This window comes from Salmo trutta, chromosome 15 (assembly GCF_901001165.1).
Source record: "Salmo trutta chromosome 15, fSalTru1.1, whole genome shotgun sequence".
Taxonomy (NCBI): Eukaryota; Metazoa; Chordata; class Actinopteri; order Salmoniformes; family Salmonidae; genus Salmo; species Salmo trutta.
Window position 1 is genome coordinate 46,467,088 of NC_042971.1, and position 15,537 is coordinate 46,482,624.

At 42.7% G+C, this 15,537-nt stretch overlaps 2 protein-coding genes across 8 annotated transcripts in view; one reads left to right on the forward strand and one right to left on the reverse strand.

The window, feature by feature from the left end:
• LOC115149162 (anthrax toxin receptor 1) overlaps positions 1 to 15,537 on the forward strand; it is a 58,655-nt gene that overhangs the window by 4,879 nt on the left and 38,239 nt on the right. Inside the window, exons 2-6 of the mRNA XM_029691748.1 lie at positions 13,709 to 13,780; positions 14,454 to 14,525; positions 14,693 to 14,774; positions 14,974 to 15,004; positions 15,264 to 15,343. Coding sequence (XP_029547608.1) covers positions 13,709 to 13,780; positions 14,454 to 14,525; positions 14,693 to 14,774; positions 14,974 to 15,004; positions 15,264 to 15,343 — 337 coding nt within the window. The remainder of the gene's footprint in view (positions 1 to 13,708; positions 13,781 to 14,453; positions 14,526 to 14,692; positions 14,775 to 14,973; positions 15,005 to 15,263; positions 15,344 to 15,537) is intronic.
• Positions 1 to 15,537, reverse strand: part of LOC115149160 (AP2-associated protein kinase 1) — a 119,195-nt gene that overhangs the window by 3,469 nt on the left and 100,189 nt on the right. For 3 of the 7 annotated variants that reach the window (XM_029691745.1, XM_029691738.1, XM_029691742.1), the window contains one exon: positions 7,307 to 7,383. The exons of 3 other annotated variants lie outside the window; for them this stretch is intronic. In XM_029691745.1, the coding sequence (XP_029547605.1) occupies positions 7,307 to 7,383 (77 nt within the window). Of the gene's footprint in view, positions 1 to 7,188; positions 7,384 to 15,537 lie in introns of those variants that run through there. One more of the 7 variants, XM_029691743.1, reaches the window with a different exon arrangement.

The following is a 15,537-nucleotide window of genomic DNA, read 5'->3' on the forward strand; positions in this document are numbered from 1 at the left end:
AACTTTCGACTTCAACTGTATGTTTTGACCATGACAGTTTACAATCTAAGGTAACACCAAGTAATTTAGTCTCCTCAACTTGTTCAACAGCCACACCATTATTTAGCAGATTCAGCTGAGGTCTAGAATTTAGGGAATGAGTTGTACAAAATACAATGCTCTTAGTTTTAGAGATGTTCAGGACCAGTTTATTACTGGCCACCCATTCCAAAACTGACTGCAACTCTTTGTTAATGGACACACACGCTTTGTTCAATGCCAGTGGCAGGTCATTGGTAAAAATAGAAAAGAGTACACCACACTTTACATGTTTGACATTAGAGAAGCTTCCATTAAAGAAAACCCTCAGTTTTATTAGATAGGTTGAAAAGCCATAACACATACGTTTTCTCAACAACAGGTTATGGTCAATAATATGAAAGGCTGCACTGAAATCTAACAGTACAGCTCCCACAATCTTCTTATTATAAATGTATTTCAACCAATCATCAGTCATTTCTGTCAGTGCAGTACATGTTGAGTGCCCTTCTCTATAAGCATGCTGAAAGTTTGCTGTTCATTTGTTTACAGAGAAATAGCATTGTATTTGGTCAAACACACATTTTCCAAAAGTTTGCTAAGAGCTGGCAGCAAGCTGATAGGTCTACTCTTAGAACCAGTAAAGGCCACTTTACCACTCTTGGGTAGCGAATGACTGGCTTCCCTCCAGGCCTGAGGACAAAGACTTTCCTCTAGACTCAGATTAAAGATATGACAGATAGGAGTGGCTATACAGCCAGCTACCATTCTCAATAGCTTTTCATCTAAGTTATCAATGCCAGGAGGTTTGTCATTATTGATCGATAACAATTTTTCCACCTCTCCCACACTAACTTTACAAAATTCAAACTTGCAATGCTTTTCTTTCAATATTAGTTTTTTTATGCATGAGTACAATGGCTCTCACTGTTAGTTGTTGGCATTTCTTGCTTAAGTTTGCCCACTTTGCCAATAAAGTAATCATTAAAATAACTGACATTAAATGGTTTTGTAATGAATAAGCCATCTGATTCGATGAAAGATGTAGTTGAATTTGTCTTTCCGCCAAAAAGGTAATTTAAAGTAAACCAAAGTTCTTTCCCCATCATTCTTTATATCATTGATCGTGGCTTCATAATACAGTTTCTCCTTTTTGTTGAGTTTCGTCTCATCATTTCTCAATTAGCAGTAAGTCAGACTTATTAGCAATTCCAATTTGCCCCATCACTTTCAACAATACAGTTTTTCAATTCCTCATCAATCCAGAGCCTTAACAGTTCTAACATTCAGTTTTTTAACAGGTGGATGTTTATCAATAATTGGAATAAGCAATTTAATAAATTAATCAAGTGCAGCGTCTGGATGCTCCAAATTAATAACATCAGACCATCTGGATGATCTTGTTCCTGTAGAGTTTTGTAAACACCCTGAAATGTTGATTAATAATCTGAACCAGATTACAGGCACTGGTTACAGTGAGAAGCTTCCTCTTGAGCGGACAGCTTGATGAAAAACAGTCAATATTCATGTCCCCAAGAAAGTAGAACTCTCTGTTTACAGCACACACACTATCAAGCATTTCACACATTATTTAGATACTGACTGTTAGCACTTGGTGGCCTATAGCAACACCCCAAAATAAAAGGCTTTATGTGCCAGGTGAACCTGCAACCACAACACTTCAATAACATTTGACATAAGATCTTCTCTAAGCATTTTTTTTTTTAAATGATCCATCAATCTACACACAATACCCCATAATGACAAAGCAAAAACAGGTTTTTTGTTTTTTTGGGGAAATTAAAACTGAAATATCACATTTACATAAAGTATTCAGACCCTTTATTCAGTACTTTGCTGAAGCACCATTGGCAGCGATTACAGCCTCGAGCCTTCTTGGGTATGACGCTACAAGCTTGGCACACCTGTATTTGGGGAGTTTCTCCCATTCTTCTCTGCAGATCCTCTCAAGCTCTGTCAGGTTGGATGGGGAGCATTGCTGCACAGCTATTTTCAGGTCTGTCCAGAGATATTTGATCGGTTTCAAGTCCGGGTTCTGGCTGGGCCACTCAAGGACGTTCAGAGACTTGTCCCGAATCCCGTCCTGGATTGTCTTGGCTGTGTGCTTAGGGTTGTTGTCCTGTTGAAAGGTGAACCTTCGCCTCAGTCTGAGGTCCTGAGCGCTCTGGAGCACATGTTCATCAAGGATCTCTCTGTACTTTGCTCCATTCATCTTTCCCTCAATCCTGACTAGTCTCCCAGTCCCTGCCGCTGAAACACATCCCCACAGCATGATGCTGCCACCACCATGCTTCACCATAGGGCTGATACCAGGTTTCCTCTAGACGTGAAGCTTGGCATTCAGGCCAAAGAGCTCAATCTTGGTTTCATCAGACATGAGAATCATGTTTCTCATGGTCTGAGAGTCCTTTAGGTGCCTTTTGGCAAACTCCAAGTGGGCTGTGATGTGCCTTTTACTGAAGAGTGGCTTCTGTCTGGCCACTCTACCATAAAAGCCTGATTGATGGAGTGCTGGAGAGATGGGTGTCCTTCTGGAAGGTTGTCCCATCTCCACAGAGATACTCTGGAGCTCTGTCAGGGTGACCATTGGGTTCTTGGTCACCCCCCTGACCAAGGCCCTTCACCCCAGATAGCTCAGTTTGGCCGTGAGGCCGGCTCTAGGAAGCGTCTTGGTGGTTCCAAACTTCTTCCATTTAAAGATTGCCACTGTGTTCTTGGGGACCTTCAATGCTGCAGAAATGCTTTGGTACCCTTCCTCAGATCTGTGCCTCGACACAATCCTGTCTATGGAAAATTCCTTTGACCTCATGGCTTGGTCTTTGCTTTGACATGCACTGTCAACTGTGGGACCTTATGTAAACAGGTGTGTGCCTTTCCAAATCATGTCCAATCAATTGAATTTACAACAAGTGGACTCCAATCAAGTTGTAGAGGAATTTGTTTTATTTAATTCATTTTAGAATAAGGCTGGAAATAATAACTTCCAAATAACTTCACAGATCTTCATTGTAAAGGGTTTAAACACTGTTTCCCATGCTTCTTCAATGAACAATAAACAATGAATGAACATGCACCTGTGGAATGGTCGTTAAAACATTAACAGCTTACAGACGGTAGGTAATTAAGGTCACAGTTATGAACTTAAGACACTAAAGAGGCCTTTCTACTGACTCTGAAAAACACCAAAAGAAAAATGCCCAGGGTCCCTGCTCATCTGCGTAAACGAGGAGGCATGAGGACTGCAGATGTGGCCAGGGCAATAAATTGCAATGTCCGTACTGTGAGACGCCTAAGATAGCGCTACAGGGAGACAGGATGGACAGATGATCGTCCTCGCAGTGGCAGACCATGTGTAAAAACACCTGCACAGGATCGGTACATCCGAACATCACACCTGCGGGTCAGGTACAGGATGACAACAACAACTGCCCGAGTTACACTAGGAACGCACAATCCCTCCATAAGTGCTCAGACTGTCCGCAATAGGTTGAGAGAGGCTGGACTGAGGGCTTGTAGGCCTGTTGTAAGGCAGGTCCTCACCAGACATCACCGGCAACAACGTTGCCTATGGGCACAAACCCACTGTTGCTGGACCAGACAAGACTGGCAAAAAATGCTCTTCTCTGACGAGTAGCGGTTTTGTCTCACCAGGGGTGATGGTCGGATTCGCTTTTATCGTCAAAGGAATGAGCGTTACACTGAGGCCTGTACTCTGGAGCGGGATTGATTTGGAGGTGGAGGGTCCGTCATGGTCTGGGACGGTGTGTTACAGCATCATCGGACTGAGCTTGTTGTCATTGCAGGCAATCTCAACGCTGTGCGTTACAGGGAAGACATCCTCCTCCCTCATGTGGTACCCTTCCTGCAGGCTCATCCTGACATGACCCTCCAGCATGACAATGCCACCAGCCATACTGCTCGTTCTGTGAGTGATTTCCTGCAAGACAGGAATGTCAGTGTTCTGCCATGGCCAGCGAAGAGCCCGGATCTCAATCCCATCGAGCACGTCTGGGACCTGTTGGATCGGAGGGTCAGGGCTAGGGCCATTAACCCAGAAATGTCCGGGAACTTGCAGGTGCCTTGGTGGAAGAGTGGGGTAACTTCTCACAGCAAGAACTGGAAAATCTGGTGCAGATGCACTGCAGTACTTAATGCAGCTGGTGGCCACGCGAGATACGGACTGTTACTTTTCATTTTGACCCCCCCCCTTTGTTCAGAGACACATTAATCCATTTCTGTTAGTCACATGTCTGTGGAACTTGTTCAGTTTATGTCTCAGTTGTTGAATCTTATGTTCAGTTTGCTGAAAATAATCGCAGTTGACAGTGAGAGGACGTTTCTTTTTTTGCTGAGTTTATATATATTAATCAGTTGGTGTGTGTAAGTGTGTGTGTGTGCTGTGGGTTTGAAACTACGAACCCATAGGCTTGGCTCTCTTATCCCTTCCAGGCTTTTGGGAGGGAGGGTGGACAATGAGCCTGTCATAGTGGATGTAAGCAATGTCCCCACACCTTCTGGCAGCTTTCATGGCTGAGATCAGTTCTTTCCTCTTCTGGCGCACAGCTTCAGGATAGTCCTCGTTGAGGCAGATATACATTCCTCTCAAGTTCTTTTCTCTTTCCAGAAACGCTACCTTGTCCTTGAACCTCAGGAACTTGACCACTATTGGCATGGGCCTGTCACCTGGTCTGGTGATTGATTTTGTAGTCCTGTGGGCACACTCCAACTCAATCTTCCTGTGGTCCATCATCAGTTTCTCCATGATCATTTCCCTCACTTTGTCTTCCGTCCAGGTCTCATGTGGAGGTTCTACAATTCTGTCCACAACGATGTTATTCTGCCTTGATTGTCCCTCGAGATAATCTGATTTCTCCGTCATTGTTATCATGGATTCATTTACAGAACTGATGTCCTCTCTCAATGATTACAGTTTGCTGTCATCTTGCCGTTCTCCTGTTTAAACTCATTGAGCTGACCCCGGGAGAACTGTAAACTGTTCTTCAGGTCCTGGACCTCTCTGGTCAGTTTGTCCATTATTTTATTAGTTGACTTCTCCAGTATTTGGACAAAACACTTGAAGCTATTTTCTTGTTGTTGTAACAACTGCTTGTAGAACAATTTTTTTTATTAAAAGATATTTCACTTGTGATAGAGAGACACCACTGTCCCTTACAGTACTCCTGCCGTCTTTGGTCTTTGTCATGGTAGCAAAGTAGGTTACTGCTCCTTCCAGTTTCAGACTGGGCAGGTTGCAGGGAAGATTGAAAACAACAACAAACAGCAGGGATCTAGACAACCACAAACCTGGGGCAATCCGCGGTCCCAGCCACAATGGCTAATCATGTAACGGTCTGCGTTCAAGCCCTCAAGAAAACCCTGCTAGCTTCATAGGCAACTAGCTAGCAGCTAGGCAAGCTGCTACGCCAAACAGCTCGTCAGACCCGGCTTTGCCCTGCAGGATCATTGGACAGATAGTAGCAGTCCCAGCAACTGATGCCAACCGCATTGCGAGATCCAAACTCACAAGGTAGCTACTAAACTTTTTCAATAGACTTTCAAAACGACAAACCGAGCTCTCCCTCGTTCCACGTTTAACAGGAAGTGTTGAGAAAGAAAATCCCATTAACCTCCAACTTCTCATTGCCATTACCATCATTGGTCTTAGGCTACTGCTCCTAATGGGGGTGCACTGTTATCACAATGGTACAAATTATTGAAAGGGTCTGGCTTTAAATGACATTCCGCTTATACAGGCTTCATAAAGCCTTCATAGGCACTACATAGATGTGTTAAATCATCTATAAATGTGGCAAATTGTGTGACAATCACCAATGTCAAATATGACATAACCCACTATGTTGAATATAATATAAACATGTGCTTTATAAAGGGTGACGTTGTGTTGAAGGATGGCATACGCTTTAAAGTGATGTCATGTTAGTCACATTACACCTAATGTCATTCCCAGACACTTCCGCCCAAATGCGCAGAAGGTCAGGTGGACCAACGCATCAAACTTGGCCTTCATTAATTAGGGTTAGGTTTAAAATCACATTTTAAGAAGATAAATTGTGGAAATGGGAAGGATTTATCAATAATTATGACTTTGTGTTAAGTAGTGACAATGACAAATACTTTACTCAGTAATGTCACTCCTATAGAATTTTATGGTCACTCCCACTAAGTCCAACTTTGAATGGTTGATATCCCAGGCTTATATGAGCTGTGTAGCCTGGGTATGACGTTACACCAAGAAACACTTACCTTGATGAAAGCCCCCAACCTAAAAGAAATTGAAAGTGTCTTCTGCAACCAAGTTATATGTTCTTCAGAACGCACAACAAAAACTAGCCATACCGTGCTGTGCTGGGCCCAGTCAGGTCTTTGATACATTCACCCACTACCCCGCTGAAAGATCAGCCACAAAATGTTGGCACCCTTGTAGCAGCTTGTAATCAAGCCCTGTTCTCCAGCATGGAAACAGAAGAGGAATATCTCAGGTTGGACTATTCCAAATCATCTTGGTTCTGTCACACACACACAAGCTTCGCAGGTCCATCAACCCATTTAAATACCTGTCACACACTACAGTAACCTGTCGATCATGACAGAACCTTCATAAATCAGCAGAACGTTAACCTATTTATTGACAAATTATGTAGTGCCCTGTAATAGTTAGTTTGAAGTGAGACACCTTCGGTCATTCATAACACATACCCCGCACATTGACTCTGTACCGGTACCCCCTGTATACAGCCTTGCTACTGTTATTTACTGCTGCTTTTTAATTATTTGTTCTTTTTATTTTTTACTTATCTATTTTTACTTAACACTTATTTTTCTTAAAACTGCATTGTTGGTTAAGGGCTTGTAAGTAAGCATTTCACTGTAAGGTCTACACCTGTTGTATTCGGCGCATGTGACGGATACAATTTGATTTGATTTAAAGACTATATTGCATGACGCTTTACTTAATTTAAAGTCAGACTCCTTTGGTCATTTATAACACATACATAAATGCCTTATATCATATGACGCTGTACTTACTATAAAGTTAGACCCATTTGGTCATTTATAACACATACATAAAGGCGTAAACACTTATTACAGCTATTATTACAGCTAAAACAAATAAACATTAAAGACATGTTTAAACCATACATTTCCTTTTATTTGTACATTTTTTAAACAATACAAATACATGAAGTTTCAAAAAGTCTGGCAATGCAATTACATTGAACATTACACAGGACTGTGAATAGTGTACCTTGTCCCTGAGCTGGTGGACAAATGGGTTGGTTCTTCTCTCTCTTCCTCCTGGAGGTACTGTATGTTGATTCCAATCTTAAAAGTAACAACAAAGAAAGTTAACAAGTCTGTTAGGAACTGCCTTTGTCACACTGTCTGGATAAATGCATTTCTGTGCTGCGCCAGAAACTCTAAATGGGAATATGGGAAACTCCATTCAATTCATTATATTATATTCCTCTTTCATTTACAAATCTCATGATGTGACTATGAGACATGGCAGCACAAGTGGGGCATTTGATTTGCAAACTCATCACATGATCAGTGTCTCGTCAGCAATACTAAAAATGTACTTCCGGGCCACAGAATTTCTAAAAGTTTCAACATAAAAGTCCCCCACGTAATAGCAGAAAGATGTCAATAACCATTAATGAAAAATAGTCTAAATATTAACAATGATTCATATTTGTTCATATTTAAGTGACATTTGCATTCAATTTGGGGTTTTAAACATGTTCCAAGGTCAAATAAATGTGTTGCTGGCTTTTTACTCCACCCATTCTATTGCGGCCGAATCACATCACGTGCGCTTGCCGCACTACAGAAAACCTGCTAACCAAACAAAGTGTTTCTTAGATTTTTCCCAGACCTCAAAAGTCATCCCCTGATGTGGTTTATGCATTGTTGTGAACACAGAAAAAAATATTGAACAAAATGGGGGAAAACCTGAAAAAATGTAGATATCAAAAGCAAGAAATAACAAAAGCAAGAAAAAGGGAATTGTGGGAAAAACCTGAAGTAGGTAAAAAATTTACTGATTTTAAAAGGTCATACCAACATGTTTTTCTGTGCATGACTGAACTTTAGAATGTGTGTATTGACTATGTACCCAAGAGGGAAAGAGATTGGGCCATCCTAGAAATGTTTTAGTGAAATATAATATATACAATTTAGCAGATGCTTTTATTAAAAGTGGTGCTTATGCCACCCATTATAAAGCACAGGTTTATGTCATATTTGACATAGTGGGTTATGTCACATTTGACATGGATGGTTATGTCACACGGTTATGACCTTAACTAACAGTTATAAAGCATGACACATGGTTAGGGATGATTTGTATCACATTTATGTAGTGTTTATGAAGGCTTTATGTAGTCTTTATAAGCTGCACGTAATTTAAAGCGGGACCATTTAAAGCCATTAAGCTGCCATATTAGTTGATATAGAATGGGAATATGTACCCAAATACATTTTCTTCCAAAATGCCATGCCCAAATGCCACCTCAATTTAAGAACGACCCACTTGAGAAAAAACATATTTCTATAAAAAGGTATTACATTAGTGCACACTCTTTCTCTCGCTCTCGCGTTCCCTATTTCTCGCACACACATTATTATTTTTTAAAACATTTTAGTCATTTAGGCAACGCTCTTACGCAGAGTGACTTAGTGAGTGCACAAATTTTTCAAACTTAGTGCACAAACTTAGTGAGTGCACAGTGGTGAGTGCATAAATTTTCGTACTGGCCAAAATCCTCTTTCTGCTGGTTCTACATAGAAGTAAGGGCTAAGATAATGTGTTGGAGCTGTACACTGCGTCTGGCCCATTCTCTTCACTCAAACTGCCTTTGATTGTGATTCTGAAAAGATTTCCTGATAGAAGTCAATCATAATGGAATGTGTATGGCATGCATTCAAAGTAAAACCCCAGAGAGGATAAAAATACTTATTCTACAACGTCTGCGGTCTAAATGAAAAAGTAAAGGAAGTACACAGTATCCTCTGTGTCAGTGAAAGGTGGGGGAAAAAACAATATTGACAGGCTCTGTTGTTTTATCCGTAACTATGTCATTACCAGTGTTGTAAACTACTATAAAGTACTACTTAAGTAGTTTTGGGGGGTATCTGTACTTTACTATTTATATTTTTGACAACTTTTACTTCACTACACTCGTAAAGAAAATTATGTACTTTTTACTCCATACATATTCCCTGACATGCAAAAGTACTCATTATATTTTGAATGCTTAGCAGGACAGAAAATGGTCCAATTCGCACACTTATCAAGAGAACATCCCTGGTCATCCCTACTGCCTCTGATCTGACAGACTTACTAAACATAAATGCTTTGTTTTTAAATGATGTTGGAGTGTGACCCTGGCTATCCGTAAGTAAAAAAGAAAAAAAAAGAAAATTGTGCCGTCTGGTTTGCTTAATATAAGGAATTTTAAATTCTTCATACTTTTACTTACAGTGGGGGAAAAACGTATTTGATCCCGTGCTGATTTTGTACGTTTGCCCACTTACAAAGAAATTATCAGTCTATAATTTTAATGGTAGGTTTATATGAACAGTGAGAGACAGGATAACAACAAAAGAAACCAGAAAAACGCATGTCAAAAATGTTATAAAATGATTTCCATTTTAATGAGGGAAATAAGTATTTGACCCCTCTGCAAAACATGACTTAGTACTTGGTGGAAAAACCCTTGTTGGCATTCACAGAGTTCAGACATTTCTTGTAGTTGGCCACCAGGTTTGCACACATCTCAGGAGGGATTTTGTCCCACTCCTCTTTGCAGATCTTCTCCAAGTCATTAAGGTTTCGAGGCTGACGTTTGGCAACTCGAACCTTCAGCTCCCTCCACAGATTTTCGATGGGACTAAGGTCTGGAGACTGGCTAGGCCACTCCAGGACCTAAATGTACTTCTTCTTGAGCAACTCCTTTGTTGCCTTGGCCGTGCGTATTGGGTCATTGTCATGCTGGAATACCCATCCACGACCCATTTTCAATGCCCTGGCTGAGGGAAGGAGGTTCTCACCCAGGATTTGACAGTACATGGCCCCGTCAAATGATGCGGTGAAGTTGGCCTGTCCCCTTAGCAGAAAAACACCCCCAAAGCATAATGTTTCCACCTCCATGTTTGACGGTGGAGATGGTGTTCTTGGGGTCATAGGCAGCATTCCTCCTCCTCCAAACACGGCGAGTTGAGTTGATGCCAAAGAGCTTCATTTTGGTCTCATCTGACCACAACACTTTCACCAGTTGTCCTCTGAATCATTCAGATGTTCATTGGCAAACTTCAGACGGGCATGTTTATGTATTCTTGAGCAGGGGGACCTTGCGGGCGCTGCAGGATTTCAGTCCTTCACGGCGTAGTGTGTTACCAATTGTTTTCTTGGTGACAATGGTCCCAGCTGCCTTGAGATCATTGACAAGATCCTCCCGTGTAGTTCTGGGCTGATTCCTCACCGTTCTCATGATCATTGCAACCCCACGAGGTGAGATCTTGCATGGAGCCCCAGGCCGAGGGATATTGACAGTTCTTTTGTTTTTCTTCCATTTGTGAATAATCGCACCAAATGTTGTCACCTTCTCACCAAGCTGCTTGGTGATGGTCTTGTAGCCCATTCCAGCCTTGTGTAGGTCTACAATCTTGTCCCTGACATCCTTGGAGAGCTCTTTGGTCTTGGCCATGGTGGAGAGTTTGGAATCTGATTGATTGATTGCTTCTGTGGACATGTGTCTTTTTTTACAGGTTACAAGCTGCGGTTAGGAGCACTCCCTTTAAGAGTGTGCTCCTAATCTCAGCTCGTTACCTGTATAAAAGACACCTGGGAGCCAGAAATCTTTCTGATTCAGAGGGGGTCAAATACTTATTTCCCTCATTAAACTGCAAATCAATTTATAACATTTTTGACATGCGTTTTTCTGGATATTTTTGTTGTTATTCTGTCTCTCACTGTTCAAATAAACCTACCATTAAAATTATAGACTGATCCTTTCTTTATCAGTGGGCAAACATACAAAATCAGCAGGGGATCAAATACTTTTTCCCCCCACTGTACATACTTTATGCACGATGCAACAAGGAGTGCCTGGATACAGCCCTTAGCCATGGTATATTGGCCATACAGTATACCACAAAACCAAGAGGTGCCTTATTGCTTTTATAAACTGGATAGCAACATACAGTAATTAGAACAGTACAAATAAATGTTTTGTTATACCTGCGATATACCACGGCTTTCAACCAATCAGCATTCAGGGCTCGAACCACCCAGTTGTCACGTCCTGACCAGTATAAGGGTTATTTGTTATTATAGTTTGGTCAGGACGTGGCAGAGGGTATTTTGTTTATGTGGTTCAGGGTGGTGATTTATGTAGTAGGGTGTTTGATTTATTAGTTCCGGTTTTTTTTGGTCTATGTTCTATGTTTTGTATTTCAATGTTCTTTCTGGTTTGGGGTATTTCTATGTGTAGGTTAATGGGGGGTTGGACTCTCAATTGGAGGCAGGTGCTTTCTCGTTGCCTCTGATTGAGAGTCCTATACATGGGTAATTGTTTGGTGTAGTGTTGTGGGAGATTGTTTCTTGTTTTGCGTGTGTGAGCGTGACAAGACTGTTTTGTTGTTTGTGAGTGCTTCGTTTTTTGCTATTTTGGTGTTCTCTTTATTTAAAAATAAATACAAGATGAGCATCCACATACCTGCTGCGTTTTGGTCCTCTATTCCCGACGACAACCGTTACAGAATCTCCCACCAAATAAGGACCAAGCAGCGGAGGAAGGAGCAACGGAGGGACGATCGTGAGAAGTGGACGTGGGAGGAGATTATGGCCGGAGAAGGTCCTTGGAGGAAGTGGAGCGAAGACAGGGAATGCTACAGGGGAACACGACTGGCGTTTAAGCCCGAGAGGCAGACCCAATAATTTTTTTTGGGGGGGCACATGGGTAGTTTGGCTGGGCGAGGATTGAGCCCCAGGCCAAATCCCCATACCTTTTCTAGGCAACCAGTGACTGGAAAGGTCCCGTGCTTCGGGGTAATGGGTACTGTGGCGAGGCCAAGTATTTTTAGGCCGGTACGCGCAGTACCAGCGCCCCGCATTTGCCAGGGGGAAGTGGGCATCCAGCCAGTAAGAGCGATGCCAGTTCTGCGCTCGAGACCGCCAGTACGCCTCTACGGTCCAGTGCGTCAGCCTTGTCCGACTCGTCCTGTTCCCGCTCCCCGCACTAGCTCTGAGGTGCGTGTTCCCAGGCTGATACCTCCAGTACCAGCACCACGCATCAGGCTTCCAGTGCGTCAACCCAGTCCGACTCGGCCTGTTCCCGCTCCCCGCACTAGCCCTGAGGTGCGTGTTCCCAGGCTGATACCTCCAGTACCACGCATCAGGCTTCCAGTGCGTCAGCCCAGCCTCGAGAGTTCGGCACCAGTGTGCAGTCCAGAGTATCCGGCACCAGTGTGCAGTCCAGAGTATCCGGCACCAGTGTGCAGTCCAGAGTATCCGGAACCGAGGGAGCCTGCCTGCGACCCGGGACCGAGGGAGACTGCCTGCGACCCGGGACCGAGGGAGCCTGCCTGCGACCCGGGACCGAGGGGGTCGGCCTGCGACCCGGGACCGAGGGGGTCGGCCTGCGACCCGGAACTAAATATGATTAACTGTGTATCAAATGAGTCTGCCTACAGTGTGGAACGGAAGAGGTCTGCCTACGATCCGGAACGATGGGAGTCTGCCTACGGCCCGAAACTGAGCAAGTCTGTCTACATTCTGGAGGACAGTAGGCTGGAGCCAGAACCACCTCCTGTATAGGTGGGTTGGGGAGGGGGGGTGTAGCACAAGTGCCGTCGGTGACGGCAGCCACCCTCCCTTCCCTCCCTTTAGTTTAGGGGGATTTTTTTATTATTTTTTTATTTTTTATTTATGAGGTGCATCCGGAGTCTGCACCTTTGGGGGGGGGGGGGGTACTGTCACGTCCTGACCAGTATAAGGGTTATTTGTTATTATAGTTTGGTCAGGATGTGGCAGAGGGTATTTTGTTTATGTGGTTCAGGGTGGTGATTTATGTAGTAGGGTGTTTGATTTATTAGTTCCGGGTTTTTTTGGTCTATGTTCTTTCTGGTTTGGGGTATTTCTATGTGTAGGTTAATGGGGGGGTTGGACTCTCAATTGGAGGCAGGTGCTTTCTCGTTGCCTCTGATTGAGAGTCCTATATATGGGTAATTGTTTGTTTGGTGTAGTGTTGTGGGAGATTGTTTCTTGTTTTGCCTGTGTGAGCCTAACAAGACTGTTTTGTTGTTCGTGAGTTCTTTGTTTTTTTATTTTGGTGTTCTCTTTATTTAAAAATAAATACAAGATGAGCATCCACATTCCTGCTGCGTTTTGGTCCTCTATTCCCGACAACAACCGTTACACCAGTTTATAAAATTGGTTGATGCATTTAACATCTGAGCAGGATAACGCATTATGTAACATCTGAGCAGGATAACGCATTATCATTAGCTAACGCCCTGTAGGGTGAGCTGATTGGAGGACACATGGAAGCAGCGATTGGTTTGTGGACAGGTCAATCGTGGTATCTGTAAGGGCCCTTTTAACAGCTCCACCACAATAACAGACATCTTCTAACCTTTCTTTTAGGTCCGGGAGTGTGCAGCACCACTGGAATGAGATCTATTACTTTGTTGATCACCTGGCTCATAAATTCATAAGGTACAGTATTGCCTGGATTGTTACCCAGATACCACTACAAGTCCCAGAGAGCTAAATTAATGTATACTGACCAGTAAGGATGTATCAATTCCAGTAAGGATATAAACAGACATGTTTTTGCACAAAGTATTTGGACAAGACAGAAACATACATAAAGAGAGATTATGTCTGTCAACTGTGGAAATACCCTCCCATCTACATGTAACTGGCAAAATAAAGGAAAGCCCAACATAAAGTGTCTTAATAGGGCTTAACAAGCCAGAACAGCTTCATTGCACCTTGACATAGATTCTACAAGTGTCTGGAACTCTATTGGAGAAACTCCATTTGGTGTTTTGTTGACGGTGGTGGAAAACGCTGTCTTAGGCGCCATTCCAGAATCTCCCATAAGCTTTCAATTGGGTTGTGATCTGGTGACTGAGACGGCCATGGCATATGGTTAACATCATTTTCAAGCTCATCAAACCAGTCAGTGACCCCTCGTGCCCTGTGGATGGGGGCATAGCCATTGTATCCAAAATAATGGCCTGCCCAGCATTATTATACATGACCCTAAGCATGATGGGATGTTCATTACTTAACTCAGGAACCACAACTGTGTGGAAGCACCTGCTTTCAATATACGTTGTGTCCCTTATTTACTCAAGTATTTCCTGTATCTCTTTCTCTCTAGCCCTCAGCTGCGGATGTCCTTCATTGTATTTTCTACAGAGGGACGGATCCTGATGAAACTAACAGAAGACAGGCAAGACATAAACCCCTCATAATACAACACTTTTAATGATCTGCCCATTTTACTCATTGGTCAATTGTTTTGTGGAGGGTACTGTGTGTCAATCTTTCTATTACAGGGGTACTGCCCACATGATACACTGACGGTACCAATGGTATATTGTGGTTGTGTGTGAGCAGGGAGCAGATTCGGGCAGGCCTGGAAGAGCTCCGCATGGTGCATCCTGGGGGAGACACTTTTATGCACAAAGGGTTCCAAAGGGTGAGTAATGGATTGGAGACCAGTAGCTGAAGGTAACTGGGGAACAGCTAGACATCCTTCTGCAAAAATTACAAAAATATATTTTTATGTTCAAATAACCTTATCTATCTATGGGTAAAAGCAGAAGACAAATTGCTGTCTCATATTGATCAATAAAGTATCCTTCTAAACATTCTGCTTCTTCTATCTACTCCTCCAGGCCAGTGAACAAATCTACTATGCTGGTGACAGTAAGTAGATCATTCTTGTTTTTTTGCACTTGGAATAAATCATTTGGGTAGAACTCTGGCTCTCTTTATGTCATAAGCAGACACAAAACAGTACAAATAAAACCCATTGAACCCAGTTTATGCTATCAGAGGTAATAGAATGAATTATCCAATTATTATCTTCACCTTCAGAGACAGATAGACAGTACAGTCTGTGTTCTGAGGAGATGTATTTTGTTCTGCTCTATTGTCTTGTAAGTCATTTGTCCTGGTCCATCAGGTTTCCGTACGGCCAGTGTCATCATTGCCTTGACAGATGGCGAACTGAGGGAGAATCAGTTTGATCTGGCAGAGAGAGAGGTGAGATATATTGGTTTTGGACTATTGGCAATATCTACTGTATCTCTACACTCACAGAGTGAAGAGAGTGCAAATAGCTAACCACATTCCACAGGATATTCCAGTCCTGGAAGAGCGGGTTCTCAGTACTCTGCTGCCTGTCATAATCTGCAATTATCATTATTAGAAATGCTGTTGTCACCGAAAATGTCATA